Raw genomic sequence first — 18,780 nt, 5'->3', positions numbered from 1 at the left:
ACAAAAATAGAGGTCTATTTTTACATTATGCTGTAATCTGCATCCATGTCAATTACATTCAATTTAAAGACTTCAAATGATTCACTCCTATAAATCACTGCTCGCTAACATTTTAGATCCTGTACGACTGCCGGACAATCAAGTCTCTCTTGACCCCTTTTGAGAATTTGCAAACATATTTAAATCTCATGTAAACAGCTTTTTGTCTCATGGACAAGGGCATCCCATTGACTCAACCAACCTCGAAGCCTTTAACAGTGATCCCTAGCTTTAGAGTGGCTTGTCTGGATTTGCGCATTTGGATCTGACTATCTGGGATATGCCTGCACTTCCAGCACATCTCTTCTTGCCAGAGCTACGAGCTGATAATTCTGCAGGACTTAGACTTTTATACAATTAAAAGCAGTGTGTAATCCTATTTGTACAACTGGTTGTTGTGCTGATTACTACATACATCTATATTATATTTTTCTCACTCTCAGCCTCCCTAATTCGCTCTAGTCTAAACACATTCACTGCGGCTTGAAGATCTCCTTTTCATGAACAGGGTGACTGTAATGAAATACACCTCCATCCATCCGAGTCATCTTTAGTGCTCTCCTTGCTCGGCTGCACCTTTTGAGTAAGTTAACTCTTCCTGATCCTGCAGTCTACAGTCTGTGGATGTGGACTGAAAGCATGGCCGATGCCAATGCTGAATGAACGGACAGGCGAGCGGCACCTGGGTCCTCCGTGACCAGCTGGGTGCTGTAAGATGACCGGTGCTGTTGTGTTGTCTGAATAGGGCATAGAGAACCCTCTGGAGAACCCCAGAGGAACCCATCTCTCTCTCTCTCTTGCACAGGGCTTGAGTGCATATCTCACACTCTATCAGTTTGTCATTCGTAAAAGGAACATCGTGGACACTTCGGCAGAAAGTCGTGGAGGCTTCAGCAGGCAGGGACAGCATGCACGCGAAGGTGAAGAGATAAAAACAGATGATTGCTGAAAACAAAAAAATGCTTCTCTCCTCCATCCCAGCAACCCCTTCTAGTTACCAGATTTCACGTCTCTCCTTCCTGCTCTCTTATAGCTGGTCATAGATCCCTCTGAGGACATGAAGTCTGTGACAACTGAAGCATGTCCGCTGCTCAGGCACTAATTGTCACAGGAAAGTCAAGAGTTTTGAACAGACACAGACCAGAAAATCACTTTTTCGACAAAAAACCTGAGGCTATCTTGTTACGCGATAAGAATGAATCTTTGTCCAGCCACACAGTTTGACAAATATAGATGCCAGCAGTCTCTGGGGCTCATATATAGAAGGCTTGTCACAGCGATCAGGCAAGCATTACAACTGCACTGATTTGATGGAGATTAGCTGGTCCCTTTAACAACGTTCAGGTGGAGTGACTGTTGAGGGAGAAGATTATTAGTGCTCTCGAGACTGGGACTTTACCAAGTACCAGGACATGGTGCCTACTTAGCTCCCTGTGCTGCATGCCAGGTTGAAGATTTAGAAATAAGTCTTTTTAAATTAAATGCAGCACATATGGTCATCTATAAGTGCTTTGCAAATCTTAAACTTTAAGTTTAGATGTAAAAATGTTGTAACAGAGGTCTTTCCTGTTGGAGCTGCATAAAGAATACTGTGTTTGAATAAAAAAACACAAAACAAAACCAAGGCAGTTGTAGGACCCTGTCCCCTGTCACAGAGCCTTGGTCGCAGGTTGGATGTTAAAGAAATACCCTCTATATCAGGTCACCCATTGCCCCGTGGCCCTCGCTCCTCGCCTAGCCCAGAACGAGAGACTGCTCCTCAGCTGCTGTATCCCGTGTCACAAAAGCACCTTTCTGCACTTTCTGGGTACAGAGAATGGTCCACAGCACACTGGTTCTTCTTGGGTTGGTTCCAGCCTGCCATAGATGGATTTCAGACCCCCCCACCCACCCGTGTGTCCAGCGAACACTCTCATTGGTAGGGTTGTTCTTTCGCCAAAGTCTGGCAGTCATTTCAGAGAGACCTGCTTCTAAACGAGAGAGGATAAATGACCATACCACTTATGCATACCTGGGTGAGTCTTATCAGTTCTCTTAAATTCTGCATTTTGCACCAAAAGATGAGCGTCAGCATAGCGGCTAGCCTATTCTGAAATGAATAATTCATGTTTAAAGAATCACAATTTTAGAAGCATCCTGACCTTCAGGGATGCGCTATCAGATCTAGAGGCCACTTACCATTGCAGGTAGTGACTAAAGTAATCATCAATCGTAAAATCAGCTTTAATGGTCTAAATGTAGACTCACAAAGTCACATATGACATCTATGACTGAGAAACAATGCAACCCGAACTTTGCAAGCATAGTAAGAAGATTATGGAGAAACAATGTGAAAAATGAGTAAGTTTGGTGAAAATAAATGTAACTTTACTGGCTGTGTTTTCCGTGAACAAACTGCTACTGAGCATCTATTGTTTTGAGAACAACGAGGCATTAACTCTTGTAGAAAAGAAAACGAGTGCAGACAATGAGACAGAAAGTGTCATGGGCAAACTCATCTGTTCTCAGATTCCAGTCAAGCATGAGGCTCATTTCCTGCCAGGTGTCCCTGGTGGCTGTCGCCGTGGTGACACTTGCTGTGGTGTCCTGCATTGAAGCTAAAGCAACACAGAAACCAAAGTACCAGTACACCAAAAAGCCCATTCCTAAGATCACGCTGCACAGCCCTCTGACCACCAGCACGACCAAGACAGTACCGAACCCGAAACCTGTGGAGCCCCCTCTGCCCCCCAAGACGGAGAAGATCACCTATGCAGGCCATGCCATTCCACAGAGCACAGAGACCCCTGGTGGCGGCCCTGAGAACTTCACCCTAGATTACAACGAGTGCTACTTCAACTTCTGTGAGTGCTGTCCACCAGAGCGGGGCCCCAGGGGGCCAAAGGGAGACAGAGGCCCAGAAGGTACAAGGGTCATTGTTAAAATGCAGCAAACATATTCAAGTAATTTGTGTGTGTGTTTTTTAAAGCATTTACAACATTTCCATATTGTTGCTTATCTAGGGTTGCCAGGTGACAGAGGACCTACTGGAGCCGCTGGTTTACCAGGACCCCCAGGAGTAAGTGGCCGTGCAGGATTTATGGGAGACAAAGGTAAATGTCATTGATATAATGCACATTTAAATCTTACTACAACATATTATAGTGTCTAACTGACTCAGTAGTACATGCATGGTGTTGCTCATCCAAGCTATCCTGACGACGCTTCTACAGAATCAGTTAGTGATGAAAAGGGATCGAGCATGGTTTGTTCACTCTGGAAGTTGTTGATAAAGATGTGTTCAAATGTTACATTTACTGAACAATTCCAGGTTTTGGAGTTCTGCGACTCATTTGGTCCTCAAGGTAGACTCTCTTCTGAGAAGGGTTCTTCCTCATTCCACACAAGCTAAAAAAATAATTTAGCTTAGTTTTGTTACGGTGATTTAAACATGATTTTTACTTTGTCAATTTCTTAGGTGAACAAGGTGAGAGAGGAGACAGTGGGATAGATGGGTCACCCGGAGTCCTAGGGAAACCAGGGCAGAGAGGTATAAACATGTGGCCGTAGAATAAATTAATTACATTCACATTTGTTTTAATAGTTCTGACACAGTTTCCCTTCCCTTACAGGGTACATTGGCGTGAAAGGCGAGAAAGGTGAAACAGGGTTGACAGGTGTCAAGGGGTGGAGTGGGGAGAAAGGGGAACTTGGCCAGAATGGAACTGCAGGTGAGAAAGGAGAACCGGGAAAAGAAGGGCCAGCTGGACCTCCAGGAATTGCTGTTGAATCAGGTCCAAAGGGAGAAAAGGGGGATAAAGGGGAGTGTGGTATATTCGGGGATAGAGGACCGAAAGGTGAGCGAGGGGATGCTGGGTCTCAGGGCATCCCAGGTGTAATGGGTGTTCCAGGAATGAATGGTAGGCATGGCTCCCCAGGTCCTGTTGGTGTCCGAGGGGATCCTGGACCTCATGGACCACAAGGAGAACCAGGGGTTAGAGGATCTCAGGGACCAGAGGGCATGAGAGGGATACCTGGAGCAAAAGGGGACAGAGGTTACCCAGGGATGAGAGGAGACAGGGGTTTCCGTGGATTCAAAGGGTCAAGGGGATCATGGGTTCTTCAAAAACGCTCAGCCTTCAGTGTAGGCATTTCTCCAAGGAAGTCATTCCCTCCCTCTGGCTTCCCGATCCATTTTGACAAAGTCTTCTACAACGAGGAGAACCACTTTAATTTCACTTCCAGCAGCTTCACATGCGTCCATGCTGGGGTTTACGTGTTCTCCTTCCACATCACTGTACGCAATCAGCCACTGCGAGCCACGCTGGTGGTGAACGGGTCACGGCGGGTAAGGACACGGGACTCTCTGTACGGTCAAGACATCGACCAGGCCTCCACTCTGGTAGTTCTGCGGCTGGCAGTGGGTGATCAGGTGTGGATGGAGACGTTCAGAGACTGGAATGGGGCTTACGCCAGCAGTGAGGACGACAGCATCTTCTCTGGATTCCTGCTTTACTCAGACAAGCCCTGATATCCTTACGAAAATAGCTTCTGGACTGTTCCAACATGCCTACATCCATGACAAGGTAAAATACCAGGAGGGGTGGTACTACACTGCTCATCATTTATGGACTGCTCCAAAGCTGGAATGCACGCTAGTTTGACAATTTAAGGACCGGCAATATGAAGGCCATATTTATTATATTATCACTGCACCAATATCTTCTGTCTCCTGATGCGACTTAATTACTTTGTTAAATAAAAATAAAAATCTATCTATCTATCCTTTCCAACCAGCATTCTTGAACAAGTATTTGTGGATGAAGTATTTATTTATTAAATGCTGTGTACCCTTTTTCAATTGCCTGACCCAAAAAAGGGTATCTATATCCAATACACAAAATGAGATCTAGAAATACAGTATAGAAAAAACTATTTATTTCTGTAAATCCTCTATCAATGTAATCCCACCATGATTTCTAAAATTTAATAAGTATTTCTGTACAATAGGGATGTAACAATTTACTGTGAATGATTGAAAATAAAATCCAGTACTACTTACTGTTCATGTAATATTTTATTAGATTCAAACGGTTTTATACAGATGAGATCATGACACATGTGGCAAGAATAGTTCACATTTTATCACAGGAAACAATAACACTATATTTATGACTATTTATCACTATATTTATCTATAAATAATAGATTAGGGGTTAATCATTTTCTAAATGTCTGCATACATGCTGAATAATTATCATGGAGAGTCTAGAGAGATGTACCCAGACTCCTCAGGCGTATAAATAAATTCATCAGGTACGTCACCGGATTCCTCAGACATGTCAATATATTCATCATGTACGTCACCGGATTCCTCAGAGGTATCAATAAATTCATCAGGTACGTCACCGGATTCCTCAGAGGTATCAATAAATTCATCAGGTACGTCACCGGATTCCTCAGAGGTATCAATAAATTCATCAGGTACGTCACCGGATTCCTCAGACATGTCAATAAATTCATCAGGTACGTCACCAGATTCTTCAGAGGTATCAATAAATTCATCAGGTACGTCACCGGATTCCTCAGAGGTATCAATAAATTCATCAGGTACGTCACCGGATTCCTCAGACATGTCAATAAATTCATCAGGTACGTCACCAGATTCTTCAGAGGTATCAATAAATTCATCAGGTACGTCACCGGATTCTTCAGAGGTATCAATAAATTCATCAGGTACGTCACTGGATTCCTCAGACGTATCAATAAATTCATCAGGTACGTCACCGGATTCCTCAGACGTATCAATAAATTCATCAGGTACGTCACCGGATTCCTCAGAGGTATCAATAAATTCATCAGGTACGTCACCGGATTCCTCAGAGGTATCAATAAATTCATCAGGTACGTCACCGGATTCCTCAGACATGTCAATAAATTCATCAGGTACGTCACCAGATTCTTCAGAGGTATCAATAAATTCATCAGGTACGTCACCGGATTCTTCAGAGGTATCAATAAATTCATCAGGTACGTCACTGGATTCCTCAGACGTATCAATAAATTCATCAGGTACGTCACCGGATTCCTCAGATGTATCAATAAATTCATCAGGTACGTCACCGGATTCCTCAGACGTATCAATAAATTCATCAGGTACGTCACCGGATTCTTCAGAGGTATCAATAAATTCATCAGGTACGTCACCGGATTCTTCAGACATGTCAGTAAAGTCCTTTATCATGTCATCAACCGCTCCAGGCATACCATCATATTCTACAAGCAACTCACCAAATTCCTCAGGCATTCCAGATTCCAAAACAAACCTACTAAATTCCTCAGACATGTCACCAGATTCCTCCGACATGTCAGCAGATTCCTCCGACATGTCAGCAGATTCCTCCGACATGTCAGCAGATTCCTCCGACATGTCACCAGATTCCTCCGACATGTCACCAGATTCCTCCGACATGTCACCAGATTCCTCAGACATGTCACCAGGTTCCTCCGACATGTCAGCAGATTCCTCCGACATGTCACCAGGTTCCTCCGACATGTCAGCAGATTCCTCCGACATGTCAGCAGATTCCTCCGACATGTCACCAGGTTCCTCCAACATGTCAGCAGATTCCTCCGACATGTCAGCAGATTCCTCCGACATGTCACCAGATTCCTCAGACATGTCACCAGGTTCCTCAGACATGTCACCAGATTCCTCAGACATGTCACCAGATTCCTCAGACATGTCACCAGGTTCCTCAGACATGTCACCAGATTCCTCAGACATGTCACCAGGTTCCTCCGACATGTCAGCAGATTCCTCAGACATGTCAGCAGATTCCTCCGACATGTCACCAGGTTCCTCAGACATGTCACCAGATTCCTCAGACATGTCACCAGGTTCCTCAGACATGTCACCAGATTCCTCAGACATGTCACCAGGTTCCTCAGACATGTCACCAGATTCCTCAGACATGTCACCAGATTCCTCAGACATGTCACCAGATTCCTCAGACATGTCACCAGATTCCTCAGACATGTCACCAGGTTCCAAGGACGTACTACCAGATTCTCCGGACGTGTCAGCAGCAGATTCCTTGGGGGAGTGTGGGGATGTGGGGAAAGGAGCTAAAGGCCAAGAGTCTGTGCGTTGTCTACCTGAAGGTGTCGTCGTCTGCGGTCCTATTGGGTCGGAGATAAGTTGACCTCAGAAGTTTCAAAATAGCCGTGCAACATTTCACAAGTATGACTATTCAGTTAGAGAACTCAAGTCTAAATTGGATGTGGAGGACAAATGGCGGGTTGCATTCACAGCGAGGTGAGCCTACCTGACGCTGGTTCAAAGCTTTTGGGCTCGCTCCACCTGAGGAGACCCAAAGCAGCCACCTTGGCCTTGCAGCGGTACCGGCCTGGAGTTCGTTTAGCCTTAGCGTTGTTTTCGGAGGTCGCTGTTCCGAGACGGTTGTTGTCCTTATAGAAGTAATAGGTTATTGGCGGGGCAGGAGCAGGGGCGTTGTATTGGTGGTGGCAGGTGAGAATCAATATGTTTAATGAATACAGGGTTTCATCGTCAAGCTCCAAAACTGGCTGTGAAAGAATCTCTTAAGAACAGAAGAAGAGAAAAAATTTGCTTCAATTTCACACGTTGGATAAATGTAAATAATAATATTTTATATTGTATGCTGGTAGCTGAATCAGCTCTATGGCAACAGTTAAAGACATCGTTCCACTTTCTTGGTACATGAAAACACTGATAACATTCTCAGGTCTGTAGCCACACAACATACGTGTTAGTGTGGCAAGCAGCAAGTTAGCTTAGCTTAGCATTAACTAGAAACCAGGTGAAACACAGAGAGAGAGAGAGAGAGACTATTATATTATTATGAGTGAGCGTTAGAAGAGCTGGAAGGCAAAATGTTCTCCCTGTTTTGCTAAACTAAGCTTCAAATGACGGAATCTACTTATTGAGTGGATTTTTTTTTCTTCATCATATCAAAAAGGCAACGTGCATTTCCATATTGTTTTAACATCTGACCTGAAGCCGTGTACTACTCACCTAAGACCTGCACTGGAGTGTTGACTGAAGCTACAGAGTGTGTAAGCATGTCTTTATCCCACGAAGCCCTGCAGGAATACATTCCCTGGTCCTCTAAAGTCGCATTGGTCAGGTGTAAATGTGCGTTTCGGCCGCTCATAATTTCAACACCATCTTTGTAGAGAATCACTTCATTAAGTTTGGGTGTTCCTCTGACATGGCACGTGAACTTCAACGTGTCTCCAACAAGGCTGGGATGATGTGGCACCTGTAAAATAGCCCACCCTCCTGTGGAGGAACAGTTGTGTCAAAATGGGATCTTGTTGTCTTATATTGATATTCATATCAGAAAATAAACAGCAAACACACATGTAACATCGTACAGTGAATGAAAGAAGTGAAGGAAAGCAAGTGTTTACATTTTTAAGTGTTAAAAGTCCAGTGTGTAAGGATTAGTGACACCCATGGATAGGTTTGCATGCAGGGTCTGCAGTGGCACTTTAAAGAGCCATTCTTAGGTTTGTCTCTTCTAGCTGGTAAAAATGATGTGTAGAAAAGGCATATTCTAACATAATGAAGCACATTCTTTAGTCATAGATAATACATTAACCAGTCATAGATACAAGTCATAGATAATACATTAACCAGCAGTGAATACTAAAAATTATGTTCCTTTTCTGCCTATTGGGTCCAACACTGGACTTCAAGTGGAAGAACAGACGTAAGAAAATAGATCCTGACATGTGTAATCAGATGTTTCTTGTGATTCTGATACCAAACAGGATCTTACCATCCACTGCGATTTCTACAGGATTACTATGGAGGGTGCTTCTTTTTCCCATCAATTCGTCCCTCACCCCCTGGCAGTAAAATTTCCCACTCTCCTCAATGTGGGCATTTCGCAAAATGAGGTGCCGCTGATTCCCTGGGAGCTGCTCAGATCCTCTGAACCACAGGTAACTCCAAGAAGATTTATGGACATCGGGAATACTGCATTTCAGCTTTACACTATCCCCAGAGAATATCCTTGAATTCCCTGACACCATCTCTAGTACAGGTTGTAACGAGGTCCCGGAGACTATGGAGACAAATACAATAAACGCTATAGGAGGAAATATCAAAGCCATCTGTATGATTATTCAGCGACCGGTCATCATGAAAGTTTATCTTCAACATGCAGTTAGAATCTTATTCAGCAGAAATATATGCTTATAACGATTTGTAAAGTTGTTTCATATCTAAATGTATTTGTCAGATGGTTTTGTACTTACCCCGAGCCACCACAAGGTGTAAAAGCGTTGAAAGAACTGAAAAACAAACGAAGCATAAGACAGGTTGAATTTTAAATAAATTAGTGAGTATTGTGAATGAACGGCAGAAAAACTCACTGAGTAGAAAAACGGTCATCTTCAGTTTGGATGTTGTGCTTGTGAGAAATATAGATTGCGCAGGATTCTTTTATTTCCAATGAAGAAGGAAGCGAAACTTAACTTGTTTTTTGTCCTGGGCTTGAATGAATCACGCAGCATATCCCCTTTCTTGGCAACAACTCATCATATTTGACATGCCGTAATATTTCATCCTGAAGCACGAACATTCAAGTGTAGAAATGATTACGTTAACAAGAATAAGAGAATTACAGCATTTGATGTCTATTCACTTCCAACTAGTTTACGTTATTTAATTTGGAAAAAAAATAGTGGAGAGAAAGTAATGTTTGTGAGAATCTCTCTTCCTCAAGCGGTTTAAATGTACTTAATGGGAGAGAACGTCAGAACAGCTTTTGTTCTGTCGATATGTCATCGAAACCTTATTTTTGAAACAATCAGGACAATAATTCTGTTGAAGCCTAACAAACGATGACAGTGGATCTACGCTTTAATGTGAATGTCTGTATAGTTTAAAGAGGATTAGGTTTCTGAACATATATTTGAGTAACACAGACTAACTAAACTGCATTAGCATGCCTTAAAGATAGTAGTAGTTATATAATGTATTATGTTTGAATTTATCTTTTGAAAGTAATTTTCTATTTCTAATTTAAACTTTTCATTGTCAGTACTTTTTATAACTACTCTTCCCATTTCTGTACCCTTTAGGGATGAATAAAGTGTGTATGTGTAATATACATGTATATATGCTATACTATTTATATCCTGTTAATTTAACACTTTAAAAAAAGAAGTGCAGCCATACTTCAGTTCTCTTTCCATTTCATCTTAGCTTGCGAAATCAGGAATCACGTGAGTCAAACTGAACATACAAGCATTTTCAATTTTTATTAATCACACATCCATAGATGCAACCCCCCCCCCCCCCCCTCCCCAACACTGCCCCAATAAGTTACATTTAAATAAAAGACAGTATTGACTTTCCCCTAAAGTGATAAATAAAACTACAATGTTACAAAGATGTTTTAAATTTCTTTAAAATACCTGATAAAAGGTTTCTGCATATAGTGCAATATGAAATTATTCAAGCTGTTGTTGAAGTTTACTTTAAAAAACATCCAAACTGAGATTGGACAGCAACTATTGTTGAAAATAAAAATAATACCAAATCTAGAAACATGAGGAAATCTTATCTTGATTGAAATAAAACAAAGACCAAGCCTTTCAAACATTTCTTCCACTACATATTAGACAGTTTAATTACATCTCTGTTCAACAGCCCACAAAACCTCATCATTTATCTAATCATTTCATCTGAATATAACCATTAATTCCTTCATTAAATGTTTTTTTCAAAATTAAGAGATTTAAAAATAAAATCATATAAAATAAAAGGGAAGTGCTTCAAAATAAATTATAATGCTTGTAGTCTTCTGCACGAGTAAAACTACCGGCCACCAGAGCTGATTCTATTTCTTGTGTCTGTGTGGAAACCTCATCTTTGTCTTCATCACTCCTACAACCCTGACAAAGAATATATTTACCCCCCCCCCCCCCCTCCCAAAAAGCTTACGACTCCATTTCAATTTGCCAGTCCAATCATCAGAATTCATGTAACATGTCTTCAACAAATGTTCTTTACTACTGTAAATATTACAGGATTAAAATATCCTATTGTATTCCAAAAGAATTGAGACCCGCCACTCCATAGAAAAATAAAATCACTCTGTACATCCATTCTATGACTGGAGTGAGACATCCGGCACGAAACAAGACAATATCCTCACACACAACTGGAGGTCCGTTGACATCAACAGAACACAGCCATGCACTCACTACACACACACGCATGCTCTTACCTGCATGCAACACACAGACACCCCCCCCCCCTCTCCGGATATTTAAGACAGCGAAATACACAGTAAATGCGGTAGACATTATGAGCATGAGCTGGAAGGTGCTTATAAGGGGTGGAATTTGTACATTTTTCTCATTTAACAATTTTCTACAGCAGAAAAAGATTCTGCTGAAAACTCCTGTCAGGCTTTAAAGCCCTCAGAAAACATTGTGGCAAAACGTTGTGTGGAATGATGCTAATACTGACAGAAGCACTGCAAAGGGGTACATCCAAACATTTAAAATAATGTACTGAAGTGATGGAGACTCCATTGTTGGCCATTTGGAAGAATGTGGAGTTGACTCAGTCAAAAGCTTGATGAGGTAATCGGAACATGTTGTAAAGACGATCCTGTGAACCACTCAGTGTACTATTTTTCTAGGATGTTGGGAAAATATTATTATTATACAAGACTTTAAACAATAAAATTATTATAAATACAAGAAAAATAACAAATACTGAGGATTCCATATTAATGAATTAAGCAGGATCTAGATTTGGAGCCAGATTAGCCGAATGCTGCCTTTACTCTAAATTAAGACCTAAGAGCCATTCAAACCAACTTCTCATCTACGTCTCTCCTAAAAAACAACAACAAATAAAAGTATTTGCTTCACAAAATACAGTTTTTTTCCTTAAATCCAAAATTTCAGTGACTGTTCAGTGCCCATTCAGAGAAATAGATGGAATAGAAATTGTTGAAATAGAAATCATCCATACTGGACGGCTGCTGCAGGTACAAACAACAGGTGAGTTTACCAGCAGGGAAAAGAGGGCTGGTGGAGTGAAGCCTACAGGGGAGCGTTTATGGAGCGCACCTCTTCTAATCAACCAGCAAACACTTGCGGTTGCAGCGGTGGGGGCAGGAGCTCACTCTCAACGTTATCGGCGTCGATCGCTGATGATGCTGCAGGCGTTGTCCCATTGGCTGTGGCTGCAGGCGTTGTCCCATTGGCTGTGGCTGCAGCAGTGTTCTCTTTCTCTGGGGGAAAGCTCTCCAGGACGCTCTGCACCTTCTGCTCCACTTCATCCGTCCAGTCGATGAGGTCGCTTTCCAGCTGCCGAGCTTTCTCCATCACCCGCTCCTGCCTTTCTCCGAGGCCCGTCAGCAGGTCGAGCCGTTTCTGAACCTGGTTGAGAGCGCCGCTGCCTGGGGAGCTGGAGGACGGCCCAGGGGTCTGTGGCCAATGGGGCGACGCCTGGCCCGACATGTAGAGGTCAAACTCCTCGGAGCTTAGGTTCAGAGACTGGCCGTCCAGCTTCTCAATGAAGGCGACTGCACAGCACTGAGCAGAAGGGGTGTGGGAGGCCATTAGAAGAAACCCTCACTGTGGATTGTAGTTTGCGACAGCAGATACATTTGTCGCCTCGCTTTTGTTAATATTGCAAAATAACCTGCTTTTTTTCCCCCCAAAACATATCTGATATTAATATCTCTGCATGTATTTAAAGTGGTGCAGATTTAAATACAAATCTGGATCTGCTGGATGAAAATATGAAGTTGAGTACATGGGTCATAATTATTATGAGGAAAGAGCCAGACAGACGCGCAGAAGATTGTTCAGCCTCACCGGAGCGCTGAACACGAGACAAAGAGAAGACAAAGGGAGAGTAGGGGGGGGGGGGGGTATTTCTTCTGGAAGACTCAGGAATACAAGGAAACGGGTTAAACACAATTATATACCGCTATAATTCTACCTTTGCAAATGTTGTAGTGTTTCGTTTTCCTTTGAACTATTTTTGAGAGGCGATGATTCCAATTCCAGAAGAGAACGTTTAAACTACCGTTGGACTGTATTCCACTATTACTTTAATAATTTAGCATACGCACACTCATAAAGCAAACAAACAAAAGAAATACCCGTCATTACGAGAACATGTAAATCATCCGCAACACAACTTCCTGTTTGATTGATACATTAGCAACATTTATTGTTCTCACAACAACAAACCAGACAAATGTAGAATCTTCTCACCAGATTAGTGAAGTAGTATCCATCCTCTCCGGTCATCAGCCTGCTGGGGTTGCAGAAGCGAGTGATGTACTGGATGTTGGACTGCAATCTGGGAGGATTTGCTTTCAGCACAATGTAGATGAGTGTCGGGAGGAAGTCATCGGCAGACGCAGCCTCATTCCTGCTCACTTTGATGGCGTTGAAGATGTGCTTGCTACAGCGGGTGACGCACGCGAGCTTGTCCTTGGGCACGCGCTTTGAGTCCATCTCAATCACATCTGCAATAACAAAGAGATTTGAGTAGATAACACTCTGTGTATTAAATATTCTCACTGGATATGACGAGGGTCTTACCTGTGATGGCTTTGACTACACTGTCGGACACCTCGGGAATCTCCTCATCCACGGGCACGCACAGCATCTCGATGGTGACCCAGTGCAAGGCTCTGAAAGAGGAAGCGTTTGTGATGCCATCGTTTTAACTGCTGTGCTTGCTGCAGACTGGATACGTTGTGTTTGATCACCTGATTCTCTTCTGAATGTCCAAGTCTTTCTTCTCATCATCGGTGGTCTCAGGACAGAACACTTCCTTATACAGACGGGTCATCATGTACTTTTCTACTTCATCCATAACACTGTCCACTTGCTCTGTTGCTCCTTGGAACAGAAGCACAAGGAGCAACATACAAAGACCCATTATACACCGTGTACTATTTGTGATATTCATATCTGACCCTTCTTCAATGAAAGCGTTAAGCAGTACCTTTAAACTGAGTCTGGAGCCGTTCAGAGAGGTTCTGATAGAAGTCCTGCACGCACTCCGACAGCTCATCAGCAGCCATGTCCTGAACAAAACCACATCAGATTCAAATGGGTTTTAGCTTCAGCAAAACTAATACTCATGTAATGAGCATCTCATAATTGTGTTATTTGTTATATGTAATTACATGACAATTTAAAATTGATAAGCACTTAACTGTGAACAAACTGAAATGCTGCAAATCTTTATAAAAGATCAAACAATAATTTTACTTGAAGGCACCAAGTTTTGAGAGTCAGCATCTGAATTAATTTAAAGAAAAGTTCTACGTTCAAAGTTTTTTTTCTCCTTCGAATTTTGAATTAATGTCAGCTTTATGGATTTTAATGTTGGAAACAGAAGTGAATTAAAACAATTCCAAAAATGTTGGTGCATTATTCTACATGTCAATAAAACCACAATGAAATGGTGTAAATCATTGTTTAAATATAATATACACAATGTAAATGTATTTATTTATTGTTGTGTTGTTGACATGAAATTCAGGTTTCAGTTGAACCGAATGTCAAAAAGGGACAGAGATTTTCACATTCTGTTTTATTAATGTTTTATAGAGCATCTCAGCTTTTTGGAATTACATTTGTAGTAATTAATCAGTTCAAGTAAACATATATTAAACATTAAAAAAAATGGTTCAGCAAATCTATTGCACACCAAGTAAAACCCAAATCTTGAACTGAATACAGAAAGCAGTTTTTAGCAGGTGAATGACTTGAGTAGCTACTCACACGCAACACTTCCCTTTAAGCTCCGTTAACCCAACAAAAAGGAAATATATGATAATCTGCCATGGCTCACCCGCTTATAGACCATGCTCTCGGTGAAGGCCCGGCACTGTTTGAAGATCTCCCTACCAGACTTCAGAGGCTTGAGGAAGTCGATGAACTCTCGTGTTGCATGGTCAGTGTCCAGAGAGGCGTGCCGGCCAGCAGAAGAGCTGGGACTCGGGCTGGAATGTGCATCAATTGGAGCAGGATCTTGGAGAACACACCAAAATCAGCAGCAGCTAGCAGCGGCACATGTAGTAGCAGGCTAAGTTGTTACAGATATACAAATAGAAGGTGCTTCTTTTTAGGGCAGTTGTCTTTGACCTGCTGCCTTTTCTTCTAATTCTCCCTTGGGAAATGCAGTAGCCGTGCTTTGTTCTGAATCCTCTTATAACCACACATTTGGTAGTTTTATCAGATTACACAACTAGAGAAGTGGTTAAAAATCAAAACTATTGAGCAAACATGTTGATGGCCTCATTGTGCTTTAGTTTCTTAATATTTTTCCAGTGAAAGAGGCCATCAGAATCAGTCCTGCAAAAATATAGGCAGAAAAGTTCAACAATAAGCATACACATCAAGGACAGCAAATAAAGCAAATCTCCACATTTCACAAAATAAATAAAAACGATTACCTTTTTTTGATGGTGTTTTTGAAGATGGAGTGAAGAACTTTGTAACTGTGTGTACTTTGCTGGATTTTTCCTTAGTTTTTCTTTCCTCGAACTTGTTGAACGGTGTGATGGTAGACTGTGACTGGACCTTCTGATGTCTAGTTGCATAAGCTTCCTGTTCCTCTCTCTGCAGCCTGAAGACAAGAGACAGTAATTGGTGTCAGAGATACATACGGACAATAGCAAGCCAACCAAATGAGGCGGTAATAGAACAGGACAGGACATGTGCCTTAGAGAGACAGACATACTTCTCAGCAAGAGCCCAGTCTTCTTGAATCTGTTTTTGCTTTTCTCGTTGATTTTCCTCTCGCCAGCACTTGGAGCACAGACCCTGCCAACGAGTGTTGCCATAAAAACCACATCCTTTCGTGCAGAGAAGCTCAGATTGGTCCACACGGATCCCGCGCCGCTGGCTCGTCATCCTTCACAAGAGTTCAGAAGACTTCTGAATGAAGATAGGAAGCACCAACAAGCAAAACAGGTCGTAGAACTTGTATTTTAGTAACTGAAAAGTGAGAAACACACGCCTTTCTCCTTATTAAGCCATTACGTTTTTTTTTTTTAAATCAAGCTTGCCAAACATGTTCAACAGCAATGACCGCGCTGACAACTGGGTTTGGATTTATTTAAGACAGGAAAAACACCTGCTGAATTGAAATGCGTCAAGCTTTGACCTCTGCAAATAGTCCGCGGTCGACTCACTGTACGGGTGACAAAGCAGCAGCTTTAAAACACGTCGTACTCCACAATAGCGAAAACTGTTACTCACTCACATTGTGAAATATCGCTCACTATATTGCTCTGACGTTAAATATAGAGAAAAAAAACGCGAAATATGCATACGATTCTACAGCCATCTATCAGTGTTTGCACAAGCTAATTGCAGAGCTAACATAGCTAGCTACGCTAACTAGCTTATTTAATGTTGTTATATGCGTGAATACGATGTCAACAACCCATTTGTCAATTGGAATTGTTCGTATCAACGTACATTCTCATTCGTAGCTTTAAAATACTTCGATATCCTTATCGTCGTTCCGGCTCCAGGATTCCACTGGTGGATGTTTACTGTAGCCAAGCGGCTAGCCTCGTCACAGACATTTTGTTTGTTGCTTCTTCTACTTTGATTCGTTTCCTGTTGGTCTACCGCCCTCTCGCGTTTCTGCTTTGTAATTGCTCATAATACGTAGTCCTCAAACTGTAAGAACTGACGTTTCAAACTGACGTTACCTTTATCGAACTATATTATTATTCACGCAGAAAGCAGGTCGACAAATAAAAGAAAAAGCATTACAGAAACGGCAAAAATAAACAAATACATAAATATAAGTAAATAAATCTAGAGCATGAAAGCTTTAAATGATAAGACTTTGTTATTCATTGAGCAATAATCCAAATTCCAAATTCACGTTCGTCACGTGGTCTCTTTTCTTCAAATTGTGTTTCCCTTGTTTTTTGTTTTTTTTACATTTCTATTTAGTTTGTTCATTAAATACATTTGATTGTTAAGGTTTTCTAAAGTCCTGTTAGTGATGTTTTTGTGATTGAAAACTAATCACCGGAATTGAGTCTGATCGGATTTTTTCTTTTACATCGGCGAATTTACAGGTGTGTAAAACATTCTCAGCTTGATTTTGCTTCCAACATAATATCCGGTTTTTATTAAACATAGTACATTTAAACCAGATAATTCCTAATCAAGTATAAACCAGAGTTTGAAATCCTAGTGATTTATCTGCTGTTTTCTTCTGTAACTTTTATTTTCACATTGTCACAGAGGAGAAGCTCACCGGTGTGAGGCCCAAATTTGTGACCAAGGTGTCCAAACCTCTGATCGGTCAGCTCCTGGATGACCTTCTGCTGGATGGAGTGGTGACCAGAGGGGAGAAGGACTACATACTTGATAAGGACAATCTCAGAGAAGATATGGCACGGTGATGCCGAAAGGGAACGCAGCTAGTCAGTAGATGATCGATCACGTTCAACGCAGAGACCCCGTGTTCTCGTCGGAGCTGGATCTGTCCTTTGATCAACCAGTTCCGCCGGGTGAGCCACCACCTATTGTGTTTAAGGTGGTTCTCCTTTATATTCGTCTGGACTGCAGGCTGAATATGAACTGAAATATTCCGTTGTTCCCAGCTCCTGAACCCCAGAAGTTAGTCATCCATGAAAGACGGAACGGATTCAGTTGTTTTCAGTTATTTTATATGGGGAAAAGTTTGAGTTGTAACTTCAGTGGGCATTTGCTTTTTATTTCAACGTTGTGTCCAAATGAACGCATCACAATTTAAATTTTTTCTTCTTTTATATAGACACATTCATTCAAGCGCCCCAGTTTTGTGATTGTTGTTTTGGGGAATAAAATGTTTGTTGGATACTGTGGTTCCTTCCAGGATCTTGTTGAGTAACTTTTAAAGATGAAGTACATTTGACAGCAAACAAGTGTAAATAAATGTGTTTCTGCCATCTCCTGGTTAGAAACTTGGGAAAACGGATATTAGGAATTATGGATTTTGCGGTTGGACAAGGAAAATAATATTTAAATTCCAATTTTATTTGTATTTTTTGCAGTGTGGAAATAAGTTAATGTTTAATGGATTTCCAGAAACATCCCATCTTTTTTGAAAATACTTCTCTAAAGCATTGCACAAATGCCGACTGATTTTTTCAGACAAACTTTACTTGGAAAAACTAAAAACAAACAAGCAAACAAAAACAAAACACAAAATGCTAAATATTTGAACAAAACTGTGTCATTGCAATACAACACCAAGGCAACACGTTATTGTAGGCAACACTAACATGGTTGCAGCCTGTTCATGTCTCGTGTGTCATCCGAAAATAATCTTTTACAGAGTTCATGCTAAAGTGATGACTCGTCAGGTTCCCTCACAGATATAGAGAAATATACTTGACAAAAAGATATGCTCTGTTTTAAAGCTCGGGAGTTTATCAGAAGACAAAAATTAAGGAGTTGCCACTTAAAAACCAGAATTATCAATAAAACCACACAAGACTTCAATTTAACAGCTGATTTGAACGTACTGGCAGTGTTAGACAGCTTTACATCAGTTTTCACTTTATACAAAACAAAGACACAGATGGCAAATAACAAACACCCATGTTCTCATCCCATGACTGGCACTCGGCACATTCAAACAGGCAGCAGCTACAACATATCCTCCTTCACATGGATGCATGCACTCCCATTCAACACTGGAAC

At 41.6% G+C, this 18,780-nt stretch overlaps 3 protein-coding genes across 3 annotated transcripts; 1 reads left to right on the top strand and 2 right to left on the bottom strand.

The window, feature by feature from the left end:
* The first annotated feature begins 2,560 nt into the window (after positions 1-2,560).
* On the top strand, positions 2,561-4,549 carry otol1b (otolin 1b). The gene is made up of 4 exons (XM_068745754.1): positions 2,561-2,942; positions 3,042-3,131; positions 3,497-3,568; positions 3,651-4,549. Exons 1-4 carry the CDS (start codon positions 2,561-2,563, stop codon positions 4,547-4,549), a joined length of 1,443 nt encoding a protein of 480 aa, XP_068601855.1.
* Positions 4,550-7,326: 2,777 nt separating this feature from the next.
* Positions 7,327-9,180, bottom strand: LOC137901708 (low affinity immunoglobulin gamma Fc region receptor III-A-like). Its single transcript, XM_068745752.1, has 3 exons — positions 8,844-9,180; positions 8,075-8,341; positions 7,327-7,619 (listed from the first exon to the last, which is right to left on the bottom strand). Exons 1-3 carry the CDS (start codon positions 9,178-9,180, stop codon positions 7,327-7,329), a joined length of 897 nt encoding a protein of 298 aa, XP_068601853.1.
* A 2,988-nt stretch (positions 9,181-12,168) lies between these two features.
* On the bottom strand, positions 12,169-15,978 carry rabgef1l (RAB guanine nucleotide exchange factor (GEF) 1, like). Its single transcript, XM_068745317.1, has 8 exons — positions 15,806-15,978; positions 15,519-15,691; positions 14,915-15,093; positions 14,060-14,141; positions 13,821-13,953; positions 13,651-13,742; positions 13,318-13,574; positions 12,169-12,627 (listed from the first exon to the last, which is right to left on the bottom strand). Exons 1-8 carry the CDS (start codon positions 15,976-15,978, stop codon positions 12,169-12,171), a joined length of 1,548 nt encoding a protein of 515 aa, XP_068601418.1.
* Positions 15,979-18,780: the final 2,802 nt, after the last annotated feature.

Source organism: Brachionichthys hirsutus, chromosome 11 (assembly GCF_040956055.1).
Source record: "Brachionichthys hirsutus isolate HB-005 chromosome 11, CSIRO-AGI_Bhir_v1, whole genome shotgun sequence".
In the NCBI taxonomy this organism is placed as follows: domain Eukaryota; kingdom Metazoa; phylum Chordata; class Actinopteri; order Lophiiformes; family Brachionichthyidae; genus Brachionichthys; species Brachionichthys hirsutus.
The sequence above is the reverse complement of the archived record's forward strand: the minus strand, read 5'-3'. Positions and strand labels throughout refer to the sequence as shown.